General features: G+C 42.6%; 1 protein-coding gene across 5 annotated transcripts in view; it reads left to right on the forward strand.

Annotated features, from left to right (window-relative positions):
• The window catches only part of LOC138744630 (diacylglycerol O-acyltransferase 1-like), a 132,679-nt gene that overhangs the window by 88,517 nt on the left and 27,451 nt on the right, over positions 1 to 16,711 (forward strand). For all 5 annotated transcript variants that reach the window (XM_069901078.1, XM_069901079.1, XM_069901080.1 and 2 more), the window contains 2 exons: positions 7,328 to 7,369; positions 7,455 to 7,499. In XM_069901078.1, the coding sequence (XP_069757179.1) occupies positions 7,328 to 7,369; positions 7,455 to 7,499 (87 nt within the window). The remainder of the gene's footprint in view (positions 1 to 7,327; positions 7,370 to 7,454; positions 7,500 to 16,711) is intronic.

Below are 16,711 nucleotides of genomic sequence, written 5' to 3' on the forward strand. Positions count from 1 at the left end.
TTAGTGCTTGAACATAATGTTTAATTCTTATAATAAATGTCAGTGTAAAATTAGCTAGTAAAGAGGATGGTATAACTGACAGAATTTTGAACCACTTTATAAGCATATACATGATATCTGTCCATGGTCACCTTGTAGTGGCTCATCTGAGACTTGATCAAACTGCCTCAGGAGTTGTCATTTGGAACGTGTGGGGTTTTCCAAAGCTGCGTGTGACTGAGTAAATTACTTTTACTGAACTTCAACTTGACTACGTCTGATCATTTTCTTGTTCTTCATTTCACACTGTGACACAGTTGCTATATTAGTGACCCCAAAGGGCCCAAATGGATTTTGGGCCCAACATGGACAATGCAGTGGTTTCACTCAAACTGCCTGACTTTTGGACCACTCAACTTGAAGTTTGGTTCGGGAAGGCTGAGGCACAGTTCCACATTCGCAAGATAGAAGTGGACGCCACTAGGTACTATCATGTAATAAGTGCCTTCGACCAGAACACGGCTGGTTGAGTAGTGGATTTCCTTTGGGACCTACCAGCTCTCAGCAAGTACGAAGCCCTAAATGCCCTCCTTCTTTGGATTTACAGTCTCTCATGGTGTGAATGAGCTGCATGGCTCCTCTCTATTAATGGCCTGGGGGATTTGTGACCCTTTGGAGTTAATGAGCAACATGTTGGCACTGGTAGACGGCCATAGGCCTTGCTTGCTCTTCGAGTAGTTTTTTTTAGAGCATATGCCAGAAGACATCTGCCTCATGCTGGCTGATGAGGATTTAGATGACCCTCGAACAGTGGCCACCAGTGCAGACCTTCTATGGTGTGCAAAAAAGCAAGGTGCACAGAAGTTAGTGCTGCGTCACACCCAAAGGCCCAGGTTCCACAGGTACCGGAGATGAAGGTGCACATTCCCCTGGACAAGCATGACTCTGACCTGGTGTTTTTCCATCAACGTTGGGGTTCTGGAGCTTGCCGCTGCTGACCCCCTTGCACTTTTCTGGGAAAACACCATGACCAATTGTCACTAATGGCTACGGCGGCTGGCCACCATAACAGCCTTCTCTACGTCTGGGACAAACTCTCCCAGCACAAATTTCTAGTTGACACAGGTGTGGAGGTTAGTGTCCTTCCTCTTTCAGGCTTTGACTGCCATACCAGGAGTGTGGGTCCAGCGCTCACTGTGGTGAATAGCAGTTTGATTCGTACCCCTGAAATTCGGTGACAATCAGTTCACATGGAAGTTCATTCTTGCTGCTGTCCCGGCCGTTGCTGGATGCCAACTTCCTCAGAGCCCAGATGATGGACTTAAAAGGGTGTTGGTTGGTGAACTGAGACTCTCCGCTTTGGAAAAGCCAAACTACCTGCCCCACACCTAGATGCTGTGGAGTACTTGAACAATGAATTTGCCAAATTTCTTGTGGAGTTTCCGGATATTGTCACTCCCCTGATCTCCACTGCCACCCCCAAACATGGCGTTGTACACCACATCCTCACCCAAGGATGTCCTCTACACACCCAAGCCCGACGCCTGCCACCCGACAAGTTACGCCTTGCAAAACAAGAGTTCTGCAAAATGGAGGAACTTGGAATCATAACCTGTGGGCTTCCCCACGACATATGGTGTCCAAAGCCACAGAAGGCTGGAGACCTTGTGGGGATGGTCAATTTCTATCGCCACTTTCTACCTTCTGCAGCTCGTATTTTGAAACCCCTCTTCGACCTCATGTCCAGTGGTGACAAAGAACTCGAGTGAACAAAGGAGACAATGGTAGCAATCCAGCAGATCAAAGATGCCGTAGCGAAGGCAACATTAATGGTCCATCCACAAGTGGATGCACCAACTGCCTTGTCGATAGACATGTCTGATGAAGTAGTATGCGGGGTCTTGGAACAGTACGCCACCAATGGACAATGGAAGCCTCTTGCGTTATTTAATAGGTATCTCCACCCTCCAGAAATGAAATACAGCACATTTGAAAGAGAACTGCTAGCTCTGTACCTAGCGGTCAGACACTTACACTATTTTTTGGAAGGCAAGGACTTCACGGTTTTTACTGACCACAAACCACTTATGTTCATCTTTGCAAAGGCAGCAGATCCCTGGTCTGCGTGCCACCTATTTTACATAGCAAAGTTTTCAACAAGGATTAAACATATCTCCAGTAAGAGTAATGTGGTGGCTGATGCCCTGTCCCATTCCTCCGTTCGAGAGTATGTGCTCTCTCCCCAGGTGTAGACTACATGGCGCTCGCCAAAGCTGAGCGCCAAGATGAAAAACTCCCAGCTTATAGAACTGCTGTCACGAGCCTGCAATTCGAGGTTATAGCCTTTGAGCCACAAGGTACCACTCTCTTGTGTGATGTTTCCACAGGTCAGCCTCGCCCTATCGTTCCTGCTGCATGGAAAAATTGCATTTTCTAAGCCATGCATGGACTGCCAATCTGCAAAATGCAAAGACATGTGAAGGTGCTACTTCACCCTTTCCAGCCACTGCAGCGCAGATTCAACCACGTGCATGTTGACATTGTTGGCCCACTTCCGGTGTCACAAGGGTCCAAGTACTTGTTAACTGTTATCAACAGATTCATTAGGTGGCTTGAGGTGGTTCCTATGATGGTCTCATTGACCGATTCATGTGCCACAGCTTTTATTTCTGCCTGGGTATCTTGGTTCAGCCTACCCGCAAGCATCACCTCCAACAGAGGCCCACCGTATACCTCCTCACGCTGGATCATTTTGTCGCAACTGCTGGGAATGCAGCTCCACCATATGACAGCCTACCACCCACAGTCAAATGGCCTGGTGGAATGGTTCCATCGGCATATGAAGGCTGCACTGATGGCCCACCTGTAGGGACCTGATAAGCTGCCCTGGATCTTCCTGGGAATAGAACGACACCCAAGGAGAATCTCAATTCCTCATTGGCTGAGTTGGTTTATGGACCCCCACTCATTGTACCTGGGGAGTTTGTGGCCACAGCATGCGGACAGGAGGTGCCATAACTGAAGTCTTAGGCAGACTGAAGGAGTGGCTTGGAAAATTGGCCCTAGTTCCCATGTCAAGGCATGTAACAATAACACCCTTCACCCCAAAGAGACTCTGGGTCTGTGAGTTTGTGTTTGTGCATTGAGTTGCACAAGGGTCACCTTTTCAGAGGCCATATGAGGGCCCTTCAGAGTGCTATGAAACAATCGTACAACTTGCATACTGGACATTGGGGGACATCCAGAGACGTTTACAATTGACCGACTAAAGCCCGCTCATCTCGACCTTGATCGACCCTTGCCACGACTGCCAATGCGAAGGTGCGGATGATCGCCCAAGAACGATGGACAGTAATAGCACCAGATGCTATCTCACGTACACAGTTTGTCCAGTATTTTCTGTTTTTATTGCCCTCGAGAGTAATCTGTGGAAAACTGCTATTTATTGTATTTGACAGCATATAAGAAACACCCTCCCATCATTTCAGCAGGGAATATTAAGAAATTCTTTAGTGCATTTACACGTAAGTGTCTCTCAATTCCTCGACTCATCTGCACATGCCACTGTACAACACTTCAAAATAAAATAGTTTAATTTCACGCAACAGATCAGAATCATAATTTTCACTTTAATATCACAAGGAGCTTCTCCCAGCAGCAAACTCCGTGCTCACTCTGCACCCTTGCAGCGACCATGCTCCTTTGGTCACCCATAGCTCCTTACCTCTCTGCCGAAGTAACAGCACTTACCACCTAGTGCAGCAACTGGCTCATATGCCACCAGGCCTGGGTCAGGCTGCCTCTTCTCCCCGCCAATGTTCAATGCTCAGTGCCCACCACGCACACGGCCCGCCGGGAAATTGCGACCGGCGAACAGGAGGCTGGTTCTTCATGTAATAGCTCACCATCCTCCAGTGTGAGCAGCAGAAGCTGAATGCCCCCAAGACCCCAAATCTTTGCTAGAAGAACCTAATCAATTTCACCTGCACATTGACGCCAATATCATTCATGATATCAATTATGCTAATATCAACTTCACCTGGTGAATATTTTTGAGCCAATTTTTGAGAGAAAAAGTAGGTCTTATGTGCCATAAAATTCGGTAGTTAGCTGGAAAATGCTTCTAGTCCAATAGCTTTGTGCTTTCCACTATGCAGAATCCAGGGTGGGGGTGGTGTGTGGGTAAGAGGGAGAGAGAGAGAGAGATGTGGTCACATTTTAAAAAAAAATTTGCCGGGTCCTTTATCTCAGACCTCAGGTAAATTAATTATGACATTTGGATGTAATATATTGATATCACACACACTTCAACAGTCTGAGGTCCCTTTTACAGTTTAATACTTCGCTATGCGTATTTATGAATTGTATTTTCTCTTTGGCTTCTGGATAATAATGAATCAGATAGCATTTTACAACACTTCAGAACTTTCACGGTTATTGTTATTGATACTACTTTTAATTCCAAATTTACTTACTTGCTTGAAGGGTGGGATTGCGATTAACGTGTGTTAATTCTCTGTCAACCAAATGACAAGATTTAAGAGTTACAGCTCATTTGACAGCTTGGAGTGACACTGAAATGGACAACTTGTAAGCTGTGACTAAAATTGTATCATTCAGCTGACAGCATAATCAATATACCTATTTTCCCAATTTGACTTCATCTCTTGTTTGAAAGAAGTGACCAACATCGTGCTTATTTATGGCTAATGTTACGAGCCCAGAGGACCCCAAAACCCAGCAGCAATAGATATTCACCAAGACAAATGGTTACTTAAACAAAAGTTGATTTTAATTATATTTAAACATAAAAATAGAATCACACTTTAACTTATCAATATTAACTTACTTTACCTAACTTAACCCCCTTCTAATTCTAAGTGCACATGTGTGTAAGTTCAGAAAAGTTCTTTGGTTCACACAATCCAATCTGACTTCTCATTCCTCCAAGTTCACTGGTTGCAGGCAATTCTTATACTGCGCACAGAATTTAACATGTATAAAGTTCACTAGGTTTTGGTACTTGTAAGGTAAATGGTTACTGCTCAGGAAGGTTCTTGTTGGTTTTCAGAGAGAGAGATGTGTTGTTCCAGGACATCCACAACTGATATACTTCCACCAGTCACCTCAGTGTCTTGCTGATGAAACATAAGGGTTCTCCAGATGATAACCTCTTTCTTTCAGGTCATCACAGAGTTCCTTTTTGTTTCCCTTATTCCAAGTGAAACATTAGACAGCCAGTCCTCTCCTCTTGCATGAACCACAAGGGCTTTGACCAAGCTGTCTTCCAAAAGCATGCCAGCTTGTCCTGTTTCAGTCCCAGCAACCTCTGCTGGCTGGCATTGTCAAGTGATCTCTGCTTCTCTTCACCGTCAAGTGATCTCTGCTTCTCTCTTTCTCTCTCTCTCATGCACTGAGACTGAGAGAAAGCCTGTTTGACTCTCTCTGCTTGCAAAACCACATGACACTCTTACAACAGCAAAACTCTCCTGCAGACAATAGTGGCTCCAGCCTGCTCTTTCATCTGTTGCCTTGATCAACAACAATCCATTAGTGACATCTTTTGAGCACTCTTCAGAGCTCTTGCAAAAAGGTATGAGAAGCCACTATGTCTCCAGTATTTCAAATAAGATCTGTTTTAAAGTGTTTACATGTGACCTACTCTAACAAACCTTTCCCAATTTATCTCCCCAAATAATTTCTATATACTCTGTCACACTAACCAATGTCTTATTTAAAATAATGAAAATTCTTTAAGCTGGAAAATGAACTATTCTGTAATGTTAGATCAATTACTGTTGTACAAATGCATCAAATTTAGTATCAATATTTTAATATCCTGAATAATATGTAAAATAGCATCAGAGGCATATTAGCCTTGTTCTTTCTAAGCACCTATAAGCTTCAAAAGAAAGCAGCCAACTGGAGAGAATGACAGCCAGAAACATTTTTACTTGGAAGAGCATTTTAGGTTTCAGTTACCACTGCTGAAAAGTGTATTTGCCTTGAAATTGTTTGAAGACAGCACTGAGTTTAACATTAATATTTCTACATTACTGATGATCTGTGATTGTGCACTGTCAACATGCACAATTATAGAATGGGCATCTGCTGAACCAAGGTTTCAGAGCAATCACCGGAATGGAAGAAATTGGAGGGAGAAATTGTAATTCTAACACTCTAAACTTTTTTATTGGAATACTGTCCCTAAATGTATTTAATATATGACAATGTTGGTGCAAATTTAGTTAGACTTGGAAAAATTAGCCCCTTTCACATTGGCAAACCACTAAATTGGTGACTCAACTAACCATTTTAAAATACCGGTGAAGTCGTTTACACCAGTTCTCTGCGCTCTTTCACGTTCACCACCTGGCATCGCAGAGCAAAGGGGCACTTATCCTCCAGCAGAGACGTCCTGCATACCTCTGTCCCGTTCACACTGGGTGAAACAGTACCATCACTGATTCAAAATGAATCGGCGATGATACTACCTCCCTAGGTGGTTCATCCCTGGGGTAATTTGACCCCTGCGTGCTGGTTTACGAGCACTCGCACTGGCATGTTAACTGATAGATTGGTGGTTAATTTCTGGGTTAAAGTGTCAGTGTGAAAGGGGCTATTGATTGTACAAACTTTTTTTTTAAGCATTGATGCCTCCAGAATGATAGCCAGAAGCATTTTTACTTGGAAGAGCATTTTATCTACAATGCCCTCAATAATGTTTGGGACAAAGACACTATTTTCCTTTATTTGCCCCTGTGCTTGTGTTCCACAGTTTTAAATTTCTAATCAAACAATTCACATGTAATTAAAATGCACAATCCAGTTTTTATTCAAGCTATTTGTATACATTTCGTTTTGATCATGTAGAAATTATAGCACATATAAAACATTGTCACTCATTTCAGGGCACATAATGTTGGGACAGTTGGCTTCATAGGTGTTTGTGATTACACGGGTATGTTTAATTGCTTCATTAGTGCAGGTATAAGAGAACTAGGGTTGGTTCTAAGTTTTTGATCATCTTTGGAGTATATTTGTCATTTTTCAGCAGAGGGTTTGAATTTGTGATTAATTAGCAAATTGATAAAGCAATTAACCAATTTATTAGCAGTTTTTGATTTCTAAAGATAATATAAGGTAAGGTCATCAATGACATTATATATCAAGTAAAAGTAGAATTTTATTTGACAGATTCTGATATCATTAGGTCATTTTATGCTTAACAAAAGAAAACTATTCGGTACATGTTATATTTGTAAATTTTACATATATATTAATAATGCAGTGCTTCCTTTAGCTTTTCTAACAACAGAATAATAAAATTTCACCTCTTTTCATCTAGTGGGTTTTACCAGTGACTCGAAAATCAATGATGCCTTTTGTTGTGAGTAAGCTTTTCAAAATTAGTTTGTAGTTCTGAAATATTGATTAACTATTGATAAACTTTGTTTTATTTTAAATAATTTTAGGAAATGAAGCTGACTATAATAATTCACCAGTTGTTGCTGCTGGCAGTGAGTAACGTCATCCTTAATTGTGCTTTAATTCTGGAAAAAAAGGCAATTCTAAAGACTGGAATGTAAATAAGAAAAAATATGCTAATCAGTATAACTTTTGACACTTTAGAGTGGGCAGCTAAATATCAATAATTTTAATAATTATGCTAATCAGTTAACTTTGACATTTTATAGTGTGGCTAAATAATAATGATTTTAATTACTTCATCAACTCTGTGTGGAGCTGCAGGAGATGGGCAAGGTCCTCAACTGGTACTTCTTTGTTTTACTGTGGAGAAGGACGAGGACTGAGGAACTTGGAGCAATCAATGATGCTGTCTTGAAAACTGTCAGTATTACAGTTGAGGAAGTGTTGAAATCTTGAGACACAAGCAAGGATAGGCATATCTCCTTGTGCCTGATCGGCTGGTGAAGAAATTTCAGGTGCTCTAACTGAGATGCTTGAGTCATCATTAAATGCAGCTGAGGTGCTGGAAGGCTGGAGGAAAGGAAATGTTGTGCCTCTATTCAAGAGGGCTCGAGAGAAAAGCCTTGAATGACAGGCCAGTGAGACTAACATCTGTGATTGGAAAGTTACTAGAAAGTATTCTGAGGGAGAAGATTTACATACATTAAAATGTACTGCAGTGAACTGGAATTCACTGTCTATGTGTTGTTCAGATGGCTGGCTCCACTCAAACCTACCCCAATATAAACCTGGTTTTCCTGCCTTACCTCAGATTCACCTGAGGACTATTGTGCCTACTAGCCATTGATTGTAAGATATTAAAAGCATGTTTGTCTCATTCGTCTTTGAGTGCATTCAGTCGCGTAACAAATTTAATAGCTTTAAAATGGGATGGAAGCCCTGTTGAAGCCAGGCATGCTCCAGATTGACCCCCTGTCCCATGAGGCCCCAGAGGAATTCGCCTACTGGCTGGAGTGCTTCCAGTCCTACCTGACGGCCACTCAGATGTCTTCAACTTGGATGGACTACGGAGATCAGCACTTCTCTCTCAAGTCGGCCTCAAAGGGTGCGCTGTCATCAGAGACTGTGCCACCTATGAGTCAGCCTTAGAAGGCTTGAAGGCCCACTACATGAGGCCCCAGAATTATGTACTAGCGAGACACCGACTCTCTCAACGTTGGCAACATCCGGGTGAGTCACTGGACAACTATATTCTTGAACTGTGGGCTCTGACCAGAAAATGTCTCTACAAAGTGGCCACGGCATGGGTGAGAGAAGAGGAACAAATCTGGGACACCTTCATGGCAGGAGTGAGGTCAAGGTACGCGAGGCAGTGACTGCTGGAGTTGGGGAAGTAAGACTTGGCTAGCACCCTGGAACTGTTGAAAGCGCTCAAGCAGAACTAACTAGGAGCTGACAACCTCATGGGTGAAAGCAGCACCCTTTCACAGGACCAGGTCGTTGCAGCACCTGTGACCCCTGCATCCCCAATGCTGACCACTGCGGCCATCCGCAACCGGGGATGTTACTACTATGGACAGGCACAGCACTCCCGTGCCTGATGCCCCACGCAGGATGCAGTAAGTGAGGGCACTGGGTGAAGGTCTGCCAGGCTAAAGAGAGTGACTGCGTGTGCAACCCCGAGTCATCGCTCGACCTGTGCCTGAATCCTGAAGGATTGGCCTCTGCTTCTCCATACTGTTCACCACTATCATCTTGCTGCGCCTCGTGACAGGACCTGCAACCGGAAGTGAAGCATCACAGGAAGCCACGATGGCCATCTTGCTGCGTCTTGAGGTCAGTGTCGTCTTGTTTGCCCATGGGCCAAGAGGAGAGACTTGACATCAGTGTGGGGAGCAATGGAATTTCTGGTCATCCTGGATCAGGCAATACCTCACTAACTGAATAACTCAACAATGGAAGTGAGAGTAAATGGAAATTTGACTGATTGCTTAGTAGACCCTGGCTCCACGGAGAGCTTTATAAACTCTGATGGTTCAGCGGTACAATTTAAGAGTGTACCCGACGGATTGTCATATTTTTCTAGCTTCATACTCTCACTCTGCAACAATCCAGGAGTTTGTATAGTACATCCAACTGTAAAGGTGGGGTGGGAGGGGAATTTTGTAAGTTCCGACTGTATGTACTGAAGGATTTGTGCGCTCCTGTGTATACTTAAAAGCATGACCATGGAGTACTCTGGCCCACTCCCTCCAATCATGGTGTGGAACAGAAGGTTCCAAAAGCAGGACACCACATGTGGTCTCTCCACCCTAAATATTGATCCCCCCCCCCCCCCCCCCACTGTTTCAGAACCTGACTCCTGATTGCAAACCAATTGCTGCAAAGAGTAGGTGATATAAGGGAAGGTGGCCTTCAACCCGTATGGGAGCTCGGGAATTTATCAGAACTGAGACACCGCGGCTACTCAAAGAAAACATTATTGAACCTAGCAACAGCCCATGGTGAGCCCAGGTGGTAGTTGTGAAAGGGGAAGAAAAGTCCAGGCTAGTGACTGACTACAGCCAAACAATTAATTGTTTCACACTCCTGGACGCATACCCCCTTCCTCAAATTTTAGACATGGTAAATGAAATTGTGCAGTACCAGGTCTATTTGATCATCAACCTGAAAGCTGCATACCATCAGTTACCGATCCATTCCAACGACTGCCCCTACACAGCATTAGAGGCAGACAGACGGCTCTATTAGTTTCGGAGGGTCCCTTTTGGTATCACAAATGGGGCGTCTGTCTACCAGAGAAAGATGGAGAAAATGGTCGATGATTATGGGTCGAAGGCAACCTTCCCTTATCTCAACAACGTCACCATTTGTGGACTCTCTCAGGAAGACCATGACGCCAACCTCCAGAAGTTTCTCCACACAGCCAAGACCCTGAACCTGATGTATAACTCCAGTAAGTACATGTTCCAGACAAAATGTCTGGCAATCCTGGGCTATGTGGTGGAGAATGGCATCATTGGTCCTGACCCCGATCGAATGCGCCCCCTGTTAGACCTCCTAATCCCGAGGACCATGAAAGCCGTAAGGAGGTGCCTGGGCTTCTTCTCTTACTACACCCAGTGGGTCCCTCACTATGCAGATAAGGTCTGCCCCCTCTTAAAGTCCACCTCTTTCCCATTGTCGGCTGAAGCCCAGGTAGCTTTTAGCTATGTTTGGAGCTACATTGCAAAGACCACCATGCATGAAGCTCTGGCCGCTACCCTTAACCAAGTGGGCAGGCCGGTGGCTTTTTTCTCCCGCACCCTACAAGGCCATGAGCTTTGGAACCCATCTGTGGAGAAAGAGGCTCAAGCCATTGTAGAGGCCATCAGGCACTGGAGGCATTACCTGGCCGCCAGAAAATTTACACTACTCACTGACCAGCGATCAGGGGCATTTATGTTTAATAATGCAAAAAGGGGCAAAAGCAAAATAAACAATGATAAGATTGCTAGGTGGAGGATCAAACTCTCCACCTATAATTACGACATAGCATACAGGCCAGGTACTCTCAATGGACTCCAGATGTCCAGTCAAGAGGAAGCTGTACCTCTGCCCACACTGGCCAGTTGCAGTCACCACTTTGTCACTCAGGCATCACCTGCATGGCTCATTTCTTCAAGGCATCCAACCTGCCTACTCCATTGAGGACATCAAGGAAATGACCAGGTCCTGCTAGGTCTGCGTGAAGTACAAGTCACACTTCTACCACCAAGTCAAAGCACACCTGATAAAGGCATCCCGCCCCTTCGAATAACTAAGTGTCGATTTCAAGGGTCCCTCCCTTCCACCAGTGGAAATGTATATTTTCTCAACATTATTGACGAGTATTCACGTTTTCTGTTCACCATCCCCCGCCCAGACATGACCACCATCACGGTCATCAGGGCCTTGCACTCTATTTTCGCCCTGTTCGGTGGGGTGGGGGAAAGGGGGTTCATAGGGAGATATTTATTCAGAATCTGAGGGATAACTTTTTTTTATACAGAGGGTGGTGTATGGTACAAGCTGCCAGAGGAGGTAGTTGAACCAGGTACTATTGCAATGTTAAAGAAACATTTGGATGAATCCATGGATAGAATAGGTTTAAAGGGACAAGGTAAAAACACAAAAATACTGAAGGGACTCAGAGGTCATGTAGCATCGATGGGAGGCAAAGATATAGAATCAGGGTTTTGGACCTGGGCCTTTCTTCAAGGAATGAGCAAAGAGCAAACAAATGCCTGAATAAAAAGACTGGGAGAGGAGGGGAGGAGGACAGACCAACAGGCAAAAAGCCATAATTGGACAAGGGTAGATGGCTTATAAGCAGGCAGGTGGGACTCGTGTGGGTGGGATATTTTCAATTGGCATGGACAAATTGGGCTGAAGGGCCTGTTTCCCCATAGTATGACTGTTTGTAATATTATTGTTTCTATAATAATTTTAGCTCAATTAACTCTTTGATTATACATAATGACAATGGTCAAATATGGAAAAGCCTGAGCACTTTTAATTTTGGCTCAGATGGCCAACATTTCTCCAAAATTATGAAGGCATTTCTATTGATATGATTACCAGCAAATGAATCCTGGTATAAAAGTGAATCATAGAAGGAGAAAAAAATAATTTGGGCACAACTAGTGTATAACAACTATTTAAATTTTGATTTTTGACCTTGATCTAAACAGAAAAGTACAGGTGGCCAGCAAGAAGCTATCAAGGACAGGTAGTGTGATGCCAAAACCAAAACTTTGTCATGAGCTAGGTTAGGTAATTCGAATATGTTCCCATTTTTTCCCATTTTCCCATTATAAGCATAATCACACTCACCTTCAAATTCAAAGTAGGATTTTTTGCTGATCAGTTCAGTTGCATTCATCATTTATGCCCATGCCCAGCAGCATTTGGCCTCAGATTGTTGAATGGAAAATAATATTTGTATATGTGAGTGAATGTTTGTCATCATCAATGAGTCTGAACATAACTTGACATATTTTCATGGTATTTGCTAGAATCAATATGCTGGGGATCAACATTGACCATAATTGAACATAAGAATTGTGATTCTACAGCAAGTGACTTGATTCTTGACTCCCAATTGCCCTTCCATTTACAAGTCACTTGTAATTCATATACAATTCAGTTGTCTAATGGAGTGTAGATCCAAAAACATTCAAGCATTATACATCCATAATAATGGTTGCAATAGAGTCATCAAACCAACTGGGATAACCACCCATAGGTATTATTTAGCGCTAATCTACTTTTTCTTCTCTGTTAAGAGGCTACGAAACACATATCCCAGACCAGCAAACTCCATTTCTTGCATAAACCGCCTGGCTGCCTGTTCCTCATAGTCTATCTATGGATTTACACCATTTTCATCCATTCATCCATCCTTATTCATGAAAATGTACAAAAATACTTGCTGGGAATTTATTTTAGGTTTTATTTTACACTTGAAGATAACCATGGGTCTTAACTTCATCTCGTTGGCCATGCACGATAACACCACTGTAAACCTGGTCCTTTTGTGGCTTGTACTTCTGGTTTGCACAGTTTTCACACCTTTCTATTCCACTGTTCTATTGCCTATCATATCAAAATTCATGGGGGTTTCATCCATGTTTCCAATATTTGCCAATGCAAACTGGTGTTTCTGCCAGTTAGTATAATAAACTGGTGAAATTTTAAAACTTTATGATCAAGTTCTTTTGGTAGTTTTTTGAGCAAATTTTGTTTTTTGTTGTAATACCAGATTTTTCCTGTTCATGAAACAGTTGCACCAGTCTTCTATAACTTCAAAATCTTTACTGTGTTCTGGGTGTGACTTTGCCCACTGCATTGCTCTTATTTTATTTTGCATGACTATGTCACAATCTTACCTCTGTTCACATACCCATGCTGTGAAGTGATTTTCCAACTCTGGGCAACGAGTGATTCTTCTCATCAAACATTTCCTTTTTTGGTATTTTTCTTAAAAAGTCATTAATCTCTTACCAACTTCTCATATATTGTATATTTTGGCATATAAGTTGAATCATGAAACCCGAAAAACTCTCAAAAATGGAGAGTTGACTTGTATGCCAGATAAGCTTTTGAGACCTTAAATTCAGTTCAAAAACCACTCCATAAAGATTCAGTGTATAGGTCGACCCTTGAAAACCAATTCAGCGTATAAGTCAACCCTGGAAGCACCTCCCCACCACTGGTGCTGCCATAACTCACCCAGACATACTACAGTCATAGAGCCTAAAGTTTCCGCTCCTACTGGGAGGCTGAAGTCGCCACTCCTGCCCAGTAAACTGAGATTGCCACTCCTGATGCTCCCATTCCTGCCAGGAGAACGAGGTTGGCGCTCCTGCTTGAGAGGACGAGGTCGCTGCTTCTGCCACGTAGGCCGAGGTTCCTGCTCCTGCTGGGAGAACAAGGTCACTGCTCCTGCTCAAGAGAATGAGGTCACCACTTCTGCCACGTGGGCAGAGGCTCTCACTCTTGCTGGGAGAACAAGGTCGCCGTTTCTACCACGTAGGCTGAGGTTCCCGCTCTTGCCAGGAGAACGAGGTCGCTGCTCCTGCCTGGGAACTGACACGTAGCCATGATTCCTGGGCACACCTGGGCAGCAAGGCAACTTCTTCAATGTGGATGCCACCACACCCAATATGGAGATTGAAGTCTCCGACTCTGGCTGAAGTCTTGGATCCAGCTCCATTTGCATCTTTTCAGCCAGAAACAGGTTTTTTTAACGTTTTTTTATTTGCTTGATTAATTTACAGCTTTGTTACTTGATGATTGGGGTGTTGTAACAAAGTTTGGGTTGTTGCTCGGATCCCCAGACAGCCCTAAAATGGGGGATCGACTTGTATGCAAGATATATCATAAAAACATTAAAATGAGGCTGAAAAATGTGGGGTGGGGGGGGGGGGGGTGGCTCATCTTATCTGCCAGTTGACTTTTATGCCAAAATATAAGGTATATCAAATTTTCTTGCAGCAACATTGTTGCTGGATTTCTTGGCTATTTCTATTACTTTTAACTTAAAATTCACTTCATACCTTGTCGTTTTCCTGGAGCCTTCATAACAACCATCCTCAGTCAACGCCCAACAGCTCAGTCATCGTGATTTTTGGGGGTTGACTTATACACCATTAAAATGAGACTGAAAATGGGGTCCAAACTTATCTGCCAGTTGAAGCCGAAATATACAGTAGTTTAAATTCCCATCTTGTTGCAAAAAAAAGGTAAATGTGTCATTTGTCCTCTAAACATCAATTTTTTTGTGATTCCTACACAAGAAAGCAAAGAACCCCTTTTTCTTTCCTTATTTATATTTGAAGAATAATCTCCCTATTGATACCTCTCTCCAAAGTACACCTTTCACTTTTCAACATCAACTACATTTAACAGATTTTTCCCCACTAGCTAAATCCATCTATAACATAAGAAATAGGAGCAGCCCATCCGATCCGTTGAGCTTTCTCTTCTATCTAATGATAGACTCATCTCCACCTTCCTGACTTTTCCCCATATCCCTTAATTCCCCCATTTGTAAAACATCTATCAACCTTGTCTTAAAAATGTTTACTGAGGTAGCTTCCACTGCTTCAGTGGGCACTTAATTCCATAGATTCACCACCTTCTGGGAAAAGCAGTTCCTCCTTATCTCTGTCCTAAATCTAATACCCTGAATCTTGAGGGTACATTGCCTAGTTTTTGTCTCCCCCATCAATGGGAACAACTTGCCTTCCTCTACCTTATCTATGCCTTTCATAATTTTATACAATTCTATAAGATTCCCTCTCATTCTTCTAAATTCCAGCAAGTACAGTTCAAAGCAACTCGATCTCACCTCACAGACTAAATCCCTCATTTCTGGAATCAACCTGGTGAACCTCTTTTATCAACAAAACCTCTACTATAACTTCTCCATTTCTTTCAGTACCCTGGGGTGCATTCTATCAGGGCCAGGGAACTTGCCTATCTTTAGACACTCAGGTTTTCTCAGTGCCAGCTCTTTGGTGATAACTATTATTTCCAGATCCTCACCTCCCATCACATCCTTAACATTGGTCTTTGGCATTGTAGTCATGTCCTCCACCATGAAGACCAACACAACATAGTATTCAAAGCCTCAGTCATTTCCTCATTACTAAATTACCCCTTCTCATCCTCCAAAGGACCAACCTTCACTTTAGCCACTCTTTTCCGGTTTGTATAATTGTAATAACTTCTGCTTTTTAAAATATTTTTTATTTTTTACATATAAATCCTACATACAAATGGTTCTAATTAAACAAATAACAGGTCATATTATATGCATATCCCAAATTAATATAAATGTAAATTGAAAATTTATCTAAATTTGTTTATTTAATAATATTCCTCCCTCATCCCCTTGTAGTTTGTAGGCCTAACACACTGCTTTTAGACCAAACTATTATAACTTCCAACAGTATGATAAACTGAATCATACTGTAATCACTCTTCCTAAGACAATCCCTAACTACAAGATCACCAGTTTTACCTGTCTCATGGCACAGGACCAGATCCAAGATAACATGTTTCCTCGTAGGTTCAGTAACATGTTGTTCAACAAATCCATCACGTGTGCATTCTATGAAGTTCTCTTCAACGTTGCCTCGACCAACCTGATTTTCCTAGTTGATGTGCATTTTAAAATACTCCATGATAACTGTTGTTCCATCCTTGCATGCTTCCAATATTGCTTGTGCCACTGTGGCCTATAGACAACTCCCACCAGAGATTATTTTTTCCCTTTACTGTTCCTAATCTCTATCCAGATGGATTCAACATGTTGCTCCTTGGATCTTGTATAATTTCTCACTATTGCCCTGATCTCATCCTTAACTAAGAGCTCTATCTCACCTCCCTTGCATTCTTGCCTGTCCTATATTATCTGATATCCTTGGATATTTAATTCACAGTCCTCTCCACCCTGCAACCATGTTTCTGTAATGGCCACTAAATCATACCCCTTCGTACTGATTTGTGCCACAAGTTCACTGACCTTGTTTTGAATACTACAGACATTCAGATAAAGTGCCCTTTATACTCATTGTGCTTTTAAAATCTGGATATCTATACTATTTCAATGTTTTCATCACAGTTTTCCCATTTGTATCCTCTGCAAACCTGGAAACCTTACACTTAGCTCCCTTCTCCAGGTCATGAAGAAAATACTATATTTATCTGTGTAAAAGTCACATTTTCTACACCATTTTTAATGCTAAATTTATGGGGTTGAATATTACAATTA

Source organism: Narcine bancroftii, chromosome 10 (genome assembly GCF_036971445.1).
Source record: "Narcine bancroftii isolate sNarBan1 chromosome 10, sNarBan1.hap1, whole genome shotgun sequence".
NCBI lineage: Eukaryota > Metazoa > Chordata > Chondrichthyes > Torpediniformes > Narcinidae > Narcine > Narcine bancroftii.